The sequence below is a fragment of the Quercus suber genome, unplaced genomic scaffold, assembly GCF_002906115.3.
Source record: "Quercus suber isolate HL8 unplaced genomic scaffold, Cork oak 2.0 scaffold_1170, whole genome shotgun sequence".
Classification (NCBI taxonomy): Eukaryota; Viridiplantae; Streptophyta; class Magnoliopsida; order Fagales; family Fagaceae; genus Quercus; species Quercus suber.
In genome coordinates, this window is record NW_027070569.1 from 55,780 (window position 1) to 73,094 (window position 17,315).

Sequence of the window (17,315 nt, forward strand, 5' to 3'; positions counted from 1 at the left end):
TCTTATAGAATGTTCATCCCCTTTTTCAAAGGGTTTCCTTTCCTTATACAGCCCATTTCATTGCATCTTAGCCCTCCATTTGTACATCTTAGGGAAATAATTTGGATACTTGTCCCATCAGGACCCTTTTGGAGGTGATAGAGAGAGCTGTGAGTTGTGGAGTCACTGTTCAAGTGTCTTTTCCTCATAAATGCAGCTAGTTCAGTTGGTACAATGCATTAAATATGGAGGTGGCAGCCACCTTCCCAGATATTTCCTCCTTCTGTTGCTTGCATGACTCTGTTGTCCTCCTTAGAGCTTTACTTTCTGGTGCAAGGAGTTACATAAGAAACTCCCGAGGTGCATTTGCTCCTTGGGATCCTTGGTTGATGGGCCAGTTAGCATTCTTTCCTCAGACCTTTTATTTTCAGTTTTAGTTTGGTTCCGAGTGATCTTGATGTCTTCCCTCCTTGGTCTTGGTCCACGTGTCAGACTTGAGTTAACACATATTGTGGGCCTTTGATCATCCTCGGATAAGGCCCATGGCCTTAGAATTTCCTCGAATCATTTTCTCCCACAGCTTCTATGTAAGTTTTTTTTTTTTTAAGAAAAGAAAATGATAGTCAGTGGTGAGAGGATTTGAACCTTGAACCTCTCCATAGAAATGCTTGAAGATATGCAATGTGGGGATGGTGTGGAAGACATCTTACAATTAAATAATGGGGTTTTCACACAAAGGTCATCATAAAACTTCACTCGAAAGCGTGGATAACTTTAAAGGAGAGATTGAGGCAAATCATACTAAAAACAACACAACACAGCACAATCTCTTAAACAATGTGAAACAATTAACCATTTTATTAGATCCTTTAAATTAAAAAAGTAATGATAATAATTTTCATTCTATTTTTCGAGAAATTCTATGTCCATAACGTTCACAACAAATCCTAAATAACAAGTTATTATTGGCTTTTAGTGATGGGCAAAAAAATCAATTTAAGTGGTGAGATTCAAATTAGAAACAATAATAACTTACCACTTATAATTTATTGTAAAAATATTGTGATGTAGCCACTGTTTTAAAAATCGAACTAGACCGACCGATTCAATTGGTTGAACTAGACATGGAATCGGTCTAGTAAAAACTGGGAAAATTAGCAAAAAACTGGTCAAGAATCGGTCCATTTTTTGGTTCTTTGATGATTTTTAAAACTATGGATGTAGAAATTTCAAAAATCACTAGGTGCGCCTGGTTTTTAAAACCATGGATGTAGCAATTTTTAAAACCATTTTTTGGTTCTTTGATAGTTCATAGCAATTTCCAAAAAAAAAAAAAAAAAGCTAAGTGAGTTTATGATTATCTATATTGTTATTTAATAGACTTCCCCTGTTTAGACTAAACATTTTTTTTTGTTCCAAAATACCCCTATGCCCTATGTTTAAGTATGGACAAAATTTAAGGATAACACTTTAAAATATATCTCTAACTCTTACCTAAAATATTTCATACAAAATTAGATTACTCTCTCACTAACTACTTCTTCAAAGCAACTATATGTTTACTATTTTTTTAATAGAAAACAAGTTAAACAAAAATAATAAATAAATAAACAACCCCACATTGCTTTTTTTTTTTTTATTCCTTAAAAAAATTAAAAAGACTTTTACCAAAAAAATAGGATATCCTAGTAATAATAAAAAATCAAATAATAAATAAAACCCAAATTCCTAAATCAACAGCTCTATCTATCCAGGGGTGGAGGCACACATAAGCCCCCCCCCCCCCCCCCCAAGTTTTTGAAACCCCTATATAATACTATACAAAAACAAGCTGGCCCGTGCATATGTTTAATTGGCCCTTCCAAAAAAATTCACATACCTAGTCTAATGTTAGTTTTAGTGGTTTCCCCTTTGAAATATGTTGTTTTTGTATGATCGATCAAAGAGCTAAGGCAATTATCTATCAAAACTACATAGAATGACAAACTAGCACAAGTGATAAAAATATCTTATACCATAAGTATGTCTCAATCTTATTGGTTGATAATTGGACGTATCCAAAGCATGGAACTATTAGGATTATAGAAAGTAAATATATGGAAGTAATGAAAATAATTAGATAAGTGGGGTTGTCTAGCAAATTATGGCATATAAAATGACTAAAACAACGTAAAAGTATTAGTTACCCTTCAGTCATTAGCCTTTGGTACAGCAAGTGACTGGAACAATTGTCATATGTTTTATTTTGTTGCGGGTCTTATGCATCATACAATGTTAATTTCTTTATAGCATTCCTTTTGAAATATGACCATCTTTACAATTACAATATTTTAATTTCTCAAGTAGACTTCATCCAACAAAACACACGTTTACTCAAACAAAAAAAAAAAAAAAAAATACAAAGTTGTCAAGATGCTTTTTTTTTTTTTTTTTGTAAACAAAAGTGCACTATGTTTGTACATGTTCAAATGTAAAAGTCGCTAAAAGTTTATTGTTTTGCTTAAGTTAGAGATCATTTTGGTAGCATTCTTAGTCATTAAGTCTTATTTCTTTATTTCTTTTAACTCTTTTCTATCTCACAGATACGTACACGTAAAAAAAGATACGTACACGTAAATATATGAGTTTTGACTAATGTACTAATTCGGCCCCCTCAAGGCAAAATCCTGGCTATGCCCCTGTCTATCGTCGTCTTCCATTGAATACGAAATCCAGTGCACCCGATATCCTTCATTACTATATCACTCTGCGAACTCTTCAATTTCCGAAGCATTCACCGTGAATCCCTCCTACTTCTTCAGGTTTTCAAATAACAATAATGTAAGTTCTAAGCTTTCTTCTCTTTCGCTCTGCTTAGCTGAACCCTGAAATTCGAATATAAAACCTCTGAATTTCAAACACTTTTCATTGCGTAAAACTAAGATTACAATTCAATTTTAGGCTTTTCTCATTGTTCTAATTAATGGGTTTTTTTTTTTTTTTTTGGTATACAATTAGGGGTGTAATAAAGTTGGAACCTCGTTGTCCCCAAAGAATTGATGGAATGGCAATCGACCCCGAACCCAATTGGAAGTTTGATGCTTTATTATCAGAGCTTAATTCATTGGAAACAAAGCTCAGTTCCTCTACTAATGTTCCTGCGCCTTTCGCGAAATCGAGGCCAAGGTATCACAATTTTTCAATGCTTTCTGTATAACTGTACTTGGGTAATTGGGTAATGCCAAGAGATATTCAATTCAAGGGTGTTTCAATTTTTGGATTAGATGGTTTCTGTATTTCGAGCCGTTCAAGTATAATTTAAGAAGCACTAGTGTGTACTGTCTGAACTAATCTGCATTTTAGGAAAATGGGTTCTTTTTATTGATGCTTATAGATTTGTGACTAATGCAACTCATTTGTGATTGTTTTGCTTGTCTGAGTATGTTTTAATTCAAGGGTCTTTCACTTTTTGTATTAGATGGTTTCTGTATTTCGTGCCATTCAAGTATAATTTAAGAAGCACTAGTGAGTACTGTCTGAACTAATCTGCATTTTAGGAAAATGGGTTCTTTTTATTGATGCTTATATACTTGTGACTAATGCAACTCATTTGTGATTTTTTTTTTTCATCTTCAACTCTGTTTAGATATTTCTCCAATGGGAAGAGCAGTGGTAAAAGTTGTAAGCCTTTTATAATGCGTGTGTTTGAGGATGAGATTGACGATACTGACAGTGAAGGTGAGGAGGATCGTAGTTTGGTGGCTGCAACACGGTTCAATTGCGATGCAATTTATTTGAGGTGCTAACTTCTTCTTATTTTCCTTTTAACATGGGAAAATTTGTTTGACGATATAACATGTTCTTTTATGGGATTTTATTTGGTTGGAAATCTTCTTCTTTTTTTTTTTTTAATTACACATGATGCATTCAGATGGGAGGAATTGATATATTTTTTCTGCTAATAAATATTCAATGGTGGTGTTCATTTATTTTTACCTTCCAATGCCAGTAATGATTCTGATGATGAGTCGACTTTTAAAGACCAATCCTACTTAATGGATGAAGTGCGAATAGTAGAAGGTGCTTTGTGTGAGCTAACCCATGAACATCACCTTGAAGAAAAGGTATTTTCCTGTTTTTGATCGGTAAATGTTGCTCATGAAGCTGATTGATATATTTTCCACAATATTATCTAGTAAATTGAAAATTATACATTACATTATGTATTATTTTAGAAACAACTTGAAAATTATGATCCTCTATTGAATGAGTTCGTATTAAACCTGGATGCAGAGAAATGAATGAATTTATCTTGTGTTTGGCCATTTTGAGTTGTCGTGGCTAGCAAAAAAAACCCATGTTTTGATTTATGTCTGTTTGTAAATGTCTTGTTAATCTTTTCTGCTTGGTGCATAAACATAGTATTTCGATTGATGAGCAGGAGGAGATTAGGAACAAAATTTCTGCCTTAGAGACAGATTTAAGGAGTGGAAGTGAAAAGTCTACTTCTGCCCTTACTCAAGTTGAGAAATACAGAGAAGCAAGAAATGAAATGGATAGGAAACTTGATACTCAATACCAACGCAAGATGTAAGACAATTTTTTATTTCACGATATGGCATGCTTTATTTTAACAACATGGTTGAGCTTATTATCCTAGTTTCAGTAGTTGTCTTTCTGCTACCATTGTCTGTGACATTATATTTCCTACCACTACTTTAGAATAGACCTATGAAGTAAAATGCATGCATGATATAATCTTTATAGTTGGTGATATTTCAACCCCTTTATATGAATTTCATTCTCATAGATTTAATTTTGTTTGTTTCTATAAAAGATAGTAGAGACAAATGACAGAGGGAGGGAGGGATGGTTAGTTGAAATCGGAATTGTGTTGTGCATTTCTCATTCCCTAGTGGATTGATGGATGCTTGTTTTCCCCTTTTCTATTCTTCCCTCTTTTGGAGGTTCCAGAAATGTTTTTTGATAATTTCTTACAATCATTGTAGTGCAGAAGCACTTGATAATCACTTGACTGCTGTTCAGCGGGACCATGAATTGAGATCACAAATAGAAGAAAGAAAAATAAGAAGTGACGCAGCTTATGAAGAGGCCAAAAGAAGGGAAAAGGCTCTCCAAGAAGAAAAAATACGCCAAGAAAAATCTAAAGCAGAATCTGAGGTTTGTTGGCACCTTTCAGTCCTTTCACATTTTTCTGATAACATTTTCATATTAGTTTTTTTAGTCCTCCTCTATACATGTTACTCCCGTAGATATCCTTTGAAATACATAACAGAATTATTGTGACGGCTCTTGGACTATGGGAAAACTGGAACTCTTTGGCATTTTCTATGCCTTTTTTGCTTTCTGGGACTTCATTTCTGCACTTTATGCAAACATTTTCCATTAAACTACACAACACATGGTTATTTCCAACCCAAAATGCTTACTGTGCATGCCTTTCTACTTGTTTGTTTGATTGGAGCATTGTTTAGGGTCCCATATTGCTGCAAGAAAACATTCGTCTCACCTGTGTTTTGTGCTTTTGTATTTTTTTGTAATAAGTATCCATTTCTTCATCAAATGCATTTTGTTTGCCACTACTATTAATTGGTTTTCTGGTCACTTGGTGACAAAGTAGTTCTAGTATAGATTAGCGTTTCAAGGCAGATACCATCATCCTTCATAAGTAATAAAAATATATTGGAATGCAGGCCAGACTTAGAGCCGAGGAAGCAAAAAGAGCTGCTTTGGAAGCTGAGAGAAGAGCAGCTTTGGAAGCTGAGAGAAGAGCTGTGAAAGAAACTGCAGAAAGGCAAGCAATTGAGACCTCAACAAGAGTTGCTGCTAGGGCAGCACAAGAAGAAGATGCAGGACGCCAAATGAATGCTAATTCAGCAAAAAAATCACAATCAGCAAGTAATTTTTTTTCAAGTACTTGATAGATTGATTATACCATACTTTGCATGTGTTGTTTAGTGAATTGTCTCATTTAATACTTTTGCCCTCACCAATTGGCAACGTGATGGTAGGTAATGTACTCTGGGCAGCAGAAAGTGCTCTAAATTTAGAACAGGCAAGAATACAGAAACTTAAAGAGGTAGATGAAGGAAACCAGGCTTTGAGGTTGAATTATAATAAGGTATTGCTAACACTACAGGGATTAAGTTTTGAAATATTGGAATTAGAATAAATGTTTTCTTAAATTTTATTTTGGATGTATATATTGAAAAGATAATGCTATTACTCACACCTGGATACTGTTATTGTAGATTAGACTCTTATTTTGTGTCAGTTATATTACTGAAGTCTAAGTTATAGGCTAAGTGACTTGCTTCCTTTATTTCAGTAGGTGACATGGTCTTATTTTTTGTCAGGATTTGAGCAGCTATGAAAAGCTTATTGGTAGGTTGATAAGACAAATAAGTGGATCAACGGAGGTTGTCCGGTGAGATTGATTTGAGTTTCACTTCAATCTAGTGAAACATTGCATTATCAATGAAAGTTTTTGGTTTTCCTGTATTATCTGTATTACTGTACCTAAATTATGTTATCATGATGAGTATGAAACTGCTATCAATGTTTGCCCTTCACCCCAGACAATCATGACATGTCACTGATATGAAGGACTTAGTTTTTGCTTGCCTTTAGAGTGGACTTCTGCCCTGGACTGCATTGGACCAGACTAGCTGGTCAGACTAGTAAATTAAGTGCCAGCCCTTTTGGCCATTTTCCTTCCACCCCCCCCCCCCCCCTCTCTCTTTTCTAATCATTGTTGCCCTTTTGGCCATTTTCCTTCCCCCCCCCCCCCCCCCCTCTCTCTTTTCTAATCATTGTATTATTCATGGCTTTGAACTAATGAAGTGATTGTTACTGATCACACTGGCTTATTTATGATCTGTCACTCATTAGTGAAGTTTGTAGTTGCTGCTTCAGCCTCTTTAGATAGAGTGAGGGTGTTTCCTATTTTTGAGATGATTTCTGTCTAGTTGCATGTTTTCTGTTATAGTCAGCATGAACTAAGACACTATATGGCTTTTGGCATGGTAGCATATTAAGAATTCTTCCTTAAGCTTCATTGTTAAAGAACTCAAATTCTGGTTTTATTCATGGCATTCAATTTGGTTGTAATTCTTCACCACAAAAGTAACTAATACTTTTGGATCTTGTTTGTATTGATTTACCACTTGCAGTGAAAAGTCACGTGAAATTATTAAGATTTTCAATGATCCTCATTGCCCTCAATCTGTCATGGTGGCAGCATTTGCAAAGCTGGTAATTTCATGAATCTGGCCAAAGACATGCTTTTGTGTTCTACCTAGATTCATTTTTAGATTGGATTGTTCAAAGAATGGAAGAACTAGACGGAAAGTTCTGGAACATGCATTTTTTTTTATAAGTGGAACATGCATGTTAAACAAGCTTAAAGTTGGAAAATATGGGATTTTATTTGGTATCTGGAAAGAGTTTAAAAACAACTTTTAAAAAAAAGTTTAAAAAGAACATTTAGAATTAGATCATTATACTCTGTAACCATACACATTGAAACAATAAATAATGTAGAATTCAGAAATTAGGGTTAGCCAAGTCTAGAAGTTCAGTTCTAACAACTATGAGCCCATGCATGGAGTTAGAGAATAAACATTTAACAGTTTTCTTATATATGGACACATACCAAACGAGATGCAACTGCTCCTTAATATTACCATATAGAGTCTTAATAGTATGAGATATCTGATGATAGGATTTAAATACTTGTTTCCTCTTATTTTAATACAACATTGGAGTCACTATTGAGAAGCTCTTCAGTTCATAATTTTTTGTCATTACATTTGATGGTCTTGGACATTCTGACTATCATGCTCTAGTGAAATTCAAACTGAAAGTTTTCTGTTACAGGATATTGACAGTAAATTCTTTTAATTATGTTTTTTATAAGAAGACAATAAACTTAAAGAGATAATATTATTCCCAATTTTAACATTACAGGTTGTCTCCCGTTGCACAAGCCCTAATACTGACGCTTTTGCGTGTGGGCATGTCATTGTTCTTGTTACCTCACAGGTAAAACACATTTTATTCATTGTGTTTGGGGCTGGATTTTCGTTAATGAGATCATTGGTTAGTGGCTGTTGGATGCTCTTGTGTTTTGCATTCTTCTACGCATTAGGATGCTACTCAAAGATTGTAAAATTAAAGGACTTGTTTCAAAACTTCAAGATATTGCAACGTTGAGGACTACTGCTTTTTAGGTTATTATTTACGCATGAGATTAAAAAAAAGTATGCTCATCTGCCAGGGGTCATATCAGGTTGGTACAAATAGGAATGGTGTAATTGGTTGTGGCTAGGGTTTGATTTTGATGCATTTTAGGGATATCTCAATGAAACAAATTCTAGAAGCCTTCATGGAAGGCTTTCTTTCTGTATTCAATTGGAAGAAAGGTTTTGAAGTTCATGAATTTGGTTCAAATGACGGAGGAGGATAGCCTTCACAATGTAGCTCTTTTGTCATTTATAGTTTTATACATCTTGAAATAGACAATCAGACACAGATCTTTTACAAGCTCTCACACCAATCATTGGAATCACTGTAAATCCTAATCACAAGGAAGGTGCATATTGTTTCTTCCTATCTGTGTTTACTTTTGCTGCATGCAGGTGTGTTTTTAGAAAGCAATTGGATGGCCCTTTCCTTGAAATTTGTATTTATGTAATAATCTGGTTTTGTCATACCAAAGTAACTCCTCATCATTCTAGTCACATTGGTTTCTGAATTTACTGAAGGATATAGAATTTTCTCTGCAAATTGCTGAATAGGTTGCGATGCTGAACCAACCTACATTCTGATTTCTGAGTCATTAGTCTGAAAGTCATATCAGGTCATTAATTAGGTCAGAAGAGGAATTAAACCTAGCTGCGGCTCTTGTACATAATTACATTTATTTGCTTATGTTTTTGTTATATATGAATCAGGTTCCACATGCAATGGATCTTCTTCTAGCTGAGTTCCACAGAGCCTGCATTTACAGTGTTCCAAAGCATATAACATACTCAGAGGTGATGTTTATCAACTCGAAGAAGCCATTTATTGATGTTTTGTAGTGTCATGCTATGGTTATTTTGTGTTTGACTTTGACTGTGTTTTTAAGGAATTTGTCATGTCATGTCACGTTAGTATTGCATCTAGACGAAGCCATGGGTTCAAGACCTACCGATGCATGTGTAAATTACCAATAAAAAAATTGCATTTAGAGGAAAAAGAAAAAAGGAGCACCCTTATTTATCCTTATTTTGCATGCTTTCTTGACCTATGAATGGTTGATATGGGGTAAATTACCAATAAATCATTATCTGCTAGATATTAAGTATGAGTTTTGGAGTTTTGTTCTTCCTAATTGTCAAAAATTGCAAAATTGATTGAAATTTTTGATAGAGGAGAATTTCTGAGTTCAATAATCAATGTGATTTTTACATATGGTTTAACTACTTAAAAGTCTCATCTGATGTAAATGTTCCTGCTTTATAATAGACTAGAAAAGGCCTGAGTGAGAGTACTGATTAAAACTGGATATAGTAGAGAACCAAATAGTGATCTGTTATCACTGCTGATCCTTGATGGTCACTGTGGAATGTTGAATAGTTATGTGAACAAGTGAATAACTTGATTTTCATTCCATATTTCCATTCTTTCTTTTCTTGTTATTTCCCTTGTAAACATTCTTTTCACTTAATTTTTTTTTAGTGGAGTGGCAGATTTTATATTTTGAATTGAATGGTAAATTTTACACACACACGTAGTTATTTTCCCAAATCTAACATGTTGAAAATAGTCCAAGTACGGCTTGGGAGAGTTTGAATTTGGCCAAATTTATCTTAATTTTCTGAATTATTTTTTTCTAGTCTATGACCAATCCAATAAATTGCCAATGTTGAAAGTTTCAATTTCTTGGCCTATTGTTTGTTACTGCTGTTTTTGTTTATTATTCTGCAGCTAATTTATGGAGCTTTAATTATTATATTTTCTTACTACAGTCGGCATTTGAATGTGAAGAGGCTTATTATCAGGCTCTTGGATACCGAGTAATTGACAGAAAGCTTGAGAGCACTAAGGACTATTTGACACGGTTAGCATCCTACATGGAATTGTATGGAGCTCTAATTCAGGTTTGTAACTATGATCTTATGGTTTTGAATTTTGAGGTGTTGAAATTCTTTATTTTTAGCAATGGGATATATATAAAACCCCAGCTTTATTGACATGGTACTATTGTCCACCTTTCCTTTGTCTCTTCATTCCTGAAAGAAAAAGCTTTTTACCAAGAATGATTGTTTTGGCAGACAGAGGTACAGGGTGTCCAGAACACACATGGCCTGAAAGAAGGCTGGGCATGGATTGCAAGGTTCTTAAATACTTTGCCTGCCAATAGATATACAGCGGTAGCACTGAGTGCCTTCCTGAAGGTAAGTTGATAGAGAAACATAATGCATATTTGCAAAACAATATTTGAAAGCCCTTTTAAGTCAAAAAATAAATATGTATGTTTTTACAGATGGCAGGGTTTGCTCTCTTCAGAAAATATAAATCACAGTTCATGAAGGTACTGAGCAACATCTCGAACAACTTTCTGCAAGAATTGAAAGCATGTGAAGATCCAGGGTTAAATGCAACCATTCTGGAGATTCAATCCTACTTGGAGGATAAGAGATTCCTTAAGGAGCCAGTAGGAAGGGCCCTGCAAAGTTCTTTGCTTTCAACTGTTAGTATTCCAGAAGGACCAGATCCAGATTACCACCGGTCATCGGGTAGATATTACTAGTATTTATTAGTAATCTAGATTTATCACCTGGGTCTTAGGGGGTGAAAGTTCTTTTGTAGTCACTTATGTACGTTGTATCAGTTTCTCAAAACCAAAAAAAAAAAAAAATATGTATGTTGTATCTTTGCTCAGCTGTGTAACCATTGATAATGATCAGAAGGTTACAATTTTATCAGCTGCTGTTCAGTTTGAACTTCGTATAAGTAGCCTAATGAGTTTCATAACATCTCTTCTCCTTTGGTATATTTTAAAGACAGTCTTGTTTTTTTGGGGCTAAGATATAGACTGTCATATTGTAACTCTATGACGGATTCCTTCCAATGCTATTAGGTTTCTCCTTTTATTAATGAAATTTTCATGTTACTTCTAAAAATATGAAAACCATATATATTGTTTAAATTGTTCATCAGCAATTATAATTTTTCACGCTTCCTTCTACTGTAATTAAGTTGGCGAATTTTCTCACGTTCAAATTCACATGCATAGGCCTTTTCAGAAAATTCTAAATGGTCAAATCCTATCGCCTCACTTGTTCAGCCATATTGCAATTTCTCATTCGAATAAATTCTAAATGGTCAAATCCTATCGTCTTACTTGTTCATCCATATTGCAATTTCTCATTCGAATTGGCTGTTCCCAAGGATTTCGGGGTCCCAAATGTAACCTATTTATGAGTGATGTTATAGCAAATCATTTTTCACAATAAATTTCACAACAGTTGAATTTACCTATTTTTATTGACACCACCACTTTTTGATCCGCATTCACTTGTCACATTGATAGTTTGTGATCCACATTCACTTGTCACATTGATAATTTGTGAAATCATTTGTGACTAGACTTTTGAAACCTTTATTTTACGACATGCTGAGTTCCTCACAAAAGTGGGACTCTTTTCTAGATTATGTGATGGAGTAGGTCCAAGTCTGGCGCAGGACCTGATGTTCATCGAGTTATAGATACAAAAACAGGAGCATATGCTTAAGTTTTAGAGATGATAGTAGTCACATTACCTTAATTTCCTCTAATTAGACGTTAATAAAGGGCATCCTACGTTTTGCTAATCATGCATCAAAAGTTACAAGTCATCATTTTCTTGTTGTACAGGCGTATTCCCGACATTTCTGTATATGAGGGAGCTGTGTCATTAATGTCTTCACTATCATACAGCAACCACCTATTGTAAGTAACACGCATGGAATTATCACACATTGAAAAGCAGAGATGCCAAGTACCAATATCCTAAAACTCAAATATTGTCTTTACAATCCTGAACTGAAATTCATGTACATCAAAATTAAATCAAATCACGAACGAATCTGGCTATCAAACTGGATCTTAGTTTTACATTCCTCGCTAGTATACATGCTTACAACCAAAATATAAAAACAAAGACGGAAACGAAATCATCTTACCAAAAAGGGAGAAAAAGAATAATAAAAAATAAAAAATAAAAATGAACTTTGCCTAACTCGTTCTATCAACAGGCCTGAACAGGCAAATCATATCCTAATTTGTTATAGTTCTTAATTAAGCAGCTTCTGTATAAAGCAGTAAGCAGAAGATTCAATGGAAAAGAGACTCTGCTGGCCAGTTTTTCAAATGACCTTCGGAAAATTTTTCTTTTCTCATCAAGATAACCCCACTTGTCTTGATCTCACGCTAAGACTAATGCAATACTTCAGAATGTCTTAGCCCAATGAATACACCGGCCAAGATATAGAGCACAATGCACATCCCAAAATTTCTCCGTCTCTGATAGAGGTCATCTAAAATCATTCAAATTGGACATATTTTTCAATCTGTTTGGAGGAAAGTTCCTCCAACCAAGTACATCGTATCTCAAAAGACTATTCACTTGTACTTCTCTCATGTGTTTAAATGATTTAATGAATTGCAAGATTTAAAACACACGGATGATCTTCTGAACCGCCATGTAATTCCTCCAACCTGGTTTGGAGAAAACTTTTTCTGTTGATAAAGACGCTCTTCAAGCTAAAGCTTTGTTGTGTCTAATGCACAATTGTTGCCTTAACAAACCAAACACATGAGAGAAGAAATAGACTCAGAGACGTGCAGAAAAGCTGATTAGTAGAGCCTAATTCTAGTCTCAATTGCACGCCGGCAAATCGGGCACACATCAAGGTCTTCCCCACACTCACAACAAGTCTGCCACATAAAAGTGAAAGGAAACTATTAAAAACGGAGAGAGAGAAAATATATTATGTAAATATGGTTCTTTGATTTAACCTCAAGGTCCCTATAAAACAGCAAATAAATGCAGTGTAGTTTACCTGATGTCCACAACCAAAGGCCATGTTCTTTGCATTAGTAAGACAAATGGGGCAAACCTGTATAAGTTCACCACAAATAGATTAGTAATCTTGGTGTTGGTGTTGGTGGTGATGACAAAAATACTAAGCACAACAGCAACTGTTATCTATTTCCTTAATAACCATGCAAGGAAGGAATACCTAATGAAAACAAAGCATTTTACTTTTTGGCGAACACTCAAAATACCTGATTGTCATAATGAGAACTCGATGATGGAGCTGTTTCAACTGGTGAATCATATCCAGTATAAGGAGGATCATACCCGCTATAAGGATGTGCACGCTGCTGAAAACTATTTGAACGCTGCTGAAAACTGTTTGTGCGCTGCTGGAAGCTGCTTGAACGCTGAGTTTTCGAGTTGCTGCTAGAATTCACACCATAAAGAGGTGGAGGAAGAGGAAACCTCTCTGGAGCATTTCCCCTCTGTCTACTGCTTTAACAATGGGAAAAAGTGAATGTTAATTTCTACATAACTATGCATAAAAACTGGACCTGAAAAATCTTAAATATTAAAATCCAAACATTACCCTAATAACCCAAGCTCAATAGTTGCTTTATATTGAGAAGGTATTTCCATTAAGGCTGCAAGGGCGAATTCAGTCTCTTTTCTAGAAGGATCAACATTCTTTGACATGATTTCTGTGAAATTGACAAACTACATGCACAAATAAAAAGCATGCCTTTCCAATTAAGTACATATTCAAGGACATGACATCAAAATCTTGGTAACTAAATCAGCAATCATTGCTTACCTGGAAATTATCAAAGGCTCGAGCAGGGATGTTATCATCAAATTCCCTCATCATGTCCCAAGGCCCATCTCCAACCCCCACCAAAATTATTGACAAAGGATACTCACTGCAATTAAATTATCATATGAGAAACGCAGGTCGGCAACCATCAGTACTAAGTTATCAAATATTTACCTTGCTTGTACAATTGCATTTATCGTCTTTTGTTCTTGTGGGCTGAGCTGGCCACGCTGAGTATCAACACTTCTTGTTACCTAACAAAGCAGGCAGTTCTGTGAGGCTCAAGTCCTAATATTGATATTATTATAAAGGAATCCTCATACTAAAATAAACTTGTTCAGCTTTAGCAAAGCATGACACATGTTTTTGCTTGGGAGGACAGAAATAAGGATATAGTAGTCAGATAACCTCAAATCTGAATTGCACAGAAAGCTAAATTTCATTTTGGACCACCCAAAAAACAAATCTGAAGTTCAGGTGAATTACCTGCCCATCAGCAATTATCACCAAAACATGGTACTGGCCACTACTTTGCTCGACAGTTGTAATGGCCATCTCAATAATTGGAGCAAAAGATGTTGGCCCTGCCATCAAGTGAAAAAATAGTAAGAAGGTGCACTAAAAACCTATTGGTTGAATTTCAAGAACACAGAATAGAATATATATATATATATATATAGGTCACTGGGATGAACAGATGCAGCACCTGCAAGTCGAAGGTTAGGGACAATTTCTTTGTATTGCGTCAGCACTTCCTCAAATCCATTGCAAGGACTCTCGTCTGGATAGAAACTGAAGACATCTGTATCATGTGTTGATGCTGCCAAAATATGTAAACACAATTAACATCATTACAGTCCAAACATTATATCAAGATAAAAAAAATGTTCAAGACCATGCTTCATATGAAATTACCATCTCCAAATCCATAACAGGGAATTAAGTTATCCTCGTCGAAAGCAGATAAAGTTTTTCCAATAATTGATATTGCTTGTTCATAGGGATTTTGACCATTTCCAATGTGATGTAAGCTTCGTCGGTTGAATGACCTAGCACCTAAATTATGAAAAAATATAAGCACACTGCATGCCAAGATATAAAACTTATAAGCATTGAGATGAGGTTGAACCTGTCCACTCGTTACTCTTTGTGAAATCAATACCAACAATTAGATTAGAAGACTCCAGGCCAGCATTTGCAAGAGCAGCAGTAACCTGCGGTCAATCATTCTCATTAATCATCAAGAGGATGAAAACTTTGCGAATCATTTGGCAATCAAGACTGCCAAGTGCATAAAATGATACATTATTTGGTTATCATGCCATATTTTACTACTGGCAATTAGAGCTGGCTCTTATTGAAGAGACAAGCCTAATTTAAATGTTTTTCCCAGAACAGGGCCAGCTCCTAGTTAAAATAGTCATAGCTGATTATTTACCAGAATTTTTTAATATTGATTTGTTGATACAAGAGGCATGCAACTGCTCAAACAATTGATATTATAATCACATTTGTCCTAATTTTGAAGATCTGAAGGAAGCAATTATGGGAACTCTAGGAAAAAAAATAAATAAAAAAAATCTTTCACCTCTCAACAGCATAATCAAATGCAAGTAGTGCCGAAAGCAAATGGTAATAATATTTCAAGGAATAGAGCATGGAAACCTCATCCGACTGAAGAAACTACAGGTCACAATTTCCAGTTGTTGACTTCAGAAATAAATGACAGGTTTCAAAGCTATCGGCCAAAATATAACTTTCCAGCTTAATACAAGTACAAAACTCGAAAAGCCAAGGGTTACTTTTACAACTCCCTAACTTTAAGGCAGGGGCTGAGAAAATCAAGCAGCCAGAGGTTTACCATTGTTAAAATGCTATGAGAGTACAATTTCTTGTCATAGCTAGAGAGAGAGAGACATGGACAAATTATCTTATGAGACTGGCTTATACAGTGCGCCCCTCATAATATATGAGTCCTGCAGATTTGTAGGGTAAGAAAGATGCCGTATAAACCGCCTCACAAGATACTCTCTCAAAAGCCTCTTAGCCATGGAACTATAGTTGTCACAGGGAAAGATATAATTGGGGAGAACAAGTGGGAAAAGTACTTAATATTGAGCAAAGTACAAATTTAAAAAAGTAAACACTCTTCTTCTTCCTCCATCCACACCCCCCCCCCCCCAACCCCCAACTCCAAAAAAAAAAAAATTCTTGGATCTATAAATTCATGTCAGAAATACAATAGAAGAGGTAAGTTAATGTTTTTAAATCTTTAAGAGAGAAAAGATTTGAACATCCAGAGATTTAATGAATCTCAGATGGGAATTGTTAAACACATATCAGAATCAAAGATTTTAATAATTTTCCCAAAAGAGAAATAGTTTAACACAAAAACCTGAGGATGTACATATACATGTCTCCTATACTCTCCAAGATTTCAATCCTTCAATTAACTGGAGGAAAAAAAAAACAATAAAATAAATAACAGAAGCTTTTTTTTCCTTTCCTCTCATCTGTAATTCTCATTCCCACAAAGTTTCACATGACAATTGAAAGCACTCCTATTATGGTCCGTTCACACACTTTTAATATCTCGGAATATACTTATGTTGACAAACTGAGAGGCAACAAGGCTTTAATTGTCACCTCTAGTTCAAACACAATATATTCTACTTGTTTGACCATGCTTAAAAATCTTTGGATCGAGCACGCACATACTAATATATAGATAACACATGTAAAATTTTCTGGAAACTTCTTCTCATTTTATGTTTCAAGATTGTAAAGTGCATAGGCAATTTGTATTGGTACCAAAATTCCATACAAGACACCAAAAAAAAAAAAAGATGGTCTTTAAAGTAATAGAGAAAATCACAAACATAAATACTGCATATGGGTCTAACCTCATCTAAGGACCTGTAGTTATCAGCAATCCTCGAGTATTTTCTATCCGGTTTTCTGTGCGGTTGTGCCACTGGTATCTCTGACCCATAATTAAAAGATGCTTGGGATCCATAACTAGAAGATGCTGGTGGTGGCCCATGTTGATGCTGTGGCGTATAATTATATGAACTCTGCTGATGATATGGGGTTTGTGGAGGATACCCATATTGTTGATTATATGTTGAAGAACTCCCAGACCCATATGATGTAAACTCTCTCCTACCTGACCCTTTCGAAATTTTACTACCCATCTTCAAAAAAATATAATAATTCACAAACACAAACTTGAATTCAATCTATTTATTGTTCATTTGCAACTTGACCTTCAAGACTCAAAGTTTAGGTCAACAACCTCATTTCCAAGCAAAATACAAATGCTTGGCAACTTCTGAACCTTGGTGTATTCAAAAAGGACACAAACAACTTGACACAACAAGTGTCTTGCAACTAGAATGACAACAGAGAAAAGATATGAATTTTCTACCCGCTAATATAGAACAAAGTCCAAA

General features: G+C 34.9%; 2 protein-coding genes across 2 annotated transcripts; one reads left to right on the plus strand and one right to left on the minus strand.

Moving 5' to 3' along the window:
• Positions 1-2,607: 2,607 nt before the first annotated feature.
• LOC112036700 (mRNA export factor GLE1) lies at positions 2,608-11,003 on the plus strand. Its single transcript, XM_024069529.2, has 15 exons — positions 2,608-2,799; positions 2,977-3,144; positions 3,605-3,757; positions 3,968-4,082; positions 4,400-4,548; positions 4,968-5,139; positions 5,673-5,877; positions 5,991-6,100; positions 6,336-6,406; positions 7,152-7,233; positions 7,948-8,022; positions 8,934-9,017; positions 9,993-10,124; positions 10,299-10,421; positions 10,511-11,003. Coding segments are annotated over exons 1-15 (1,908 nt in total). The 5' UTR covers positions 2,608-2,797; the 3' UTR covers positions 10,778-11,003.
• Positions 11,004-11,988: 985 nt separating this feature from the next.
• Positions 11,989-17,315, minus strand: LOC112036657 (E3 ubiquitin-protein ligase RGLG5; the record flags this gene model as incomplete). The annotated part of the gene is given in 11 exon segments (XM_024069484.2): positions 11,989-12,946; positions 13,072-13,128; positions 13,298-13,541; positions 13,639-13,766; positions 13,864-13,969; positions 14,038-14,117; positions 14,350-14,447; positions 14,570-14,683; positions 14,779-14,919; positions 14,993-15,077; positions 16,767-17,315. Coding segments are annotated over 11 exon segments (1,425 nt in total). The 3' UTR covers positions 11,989-12,865.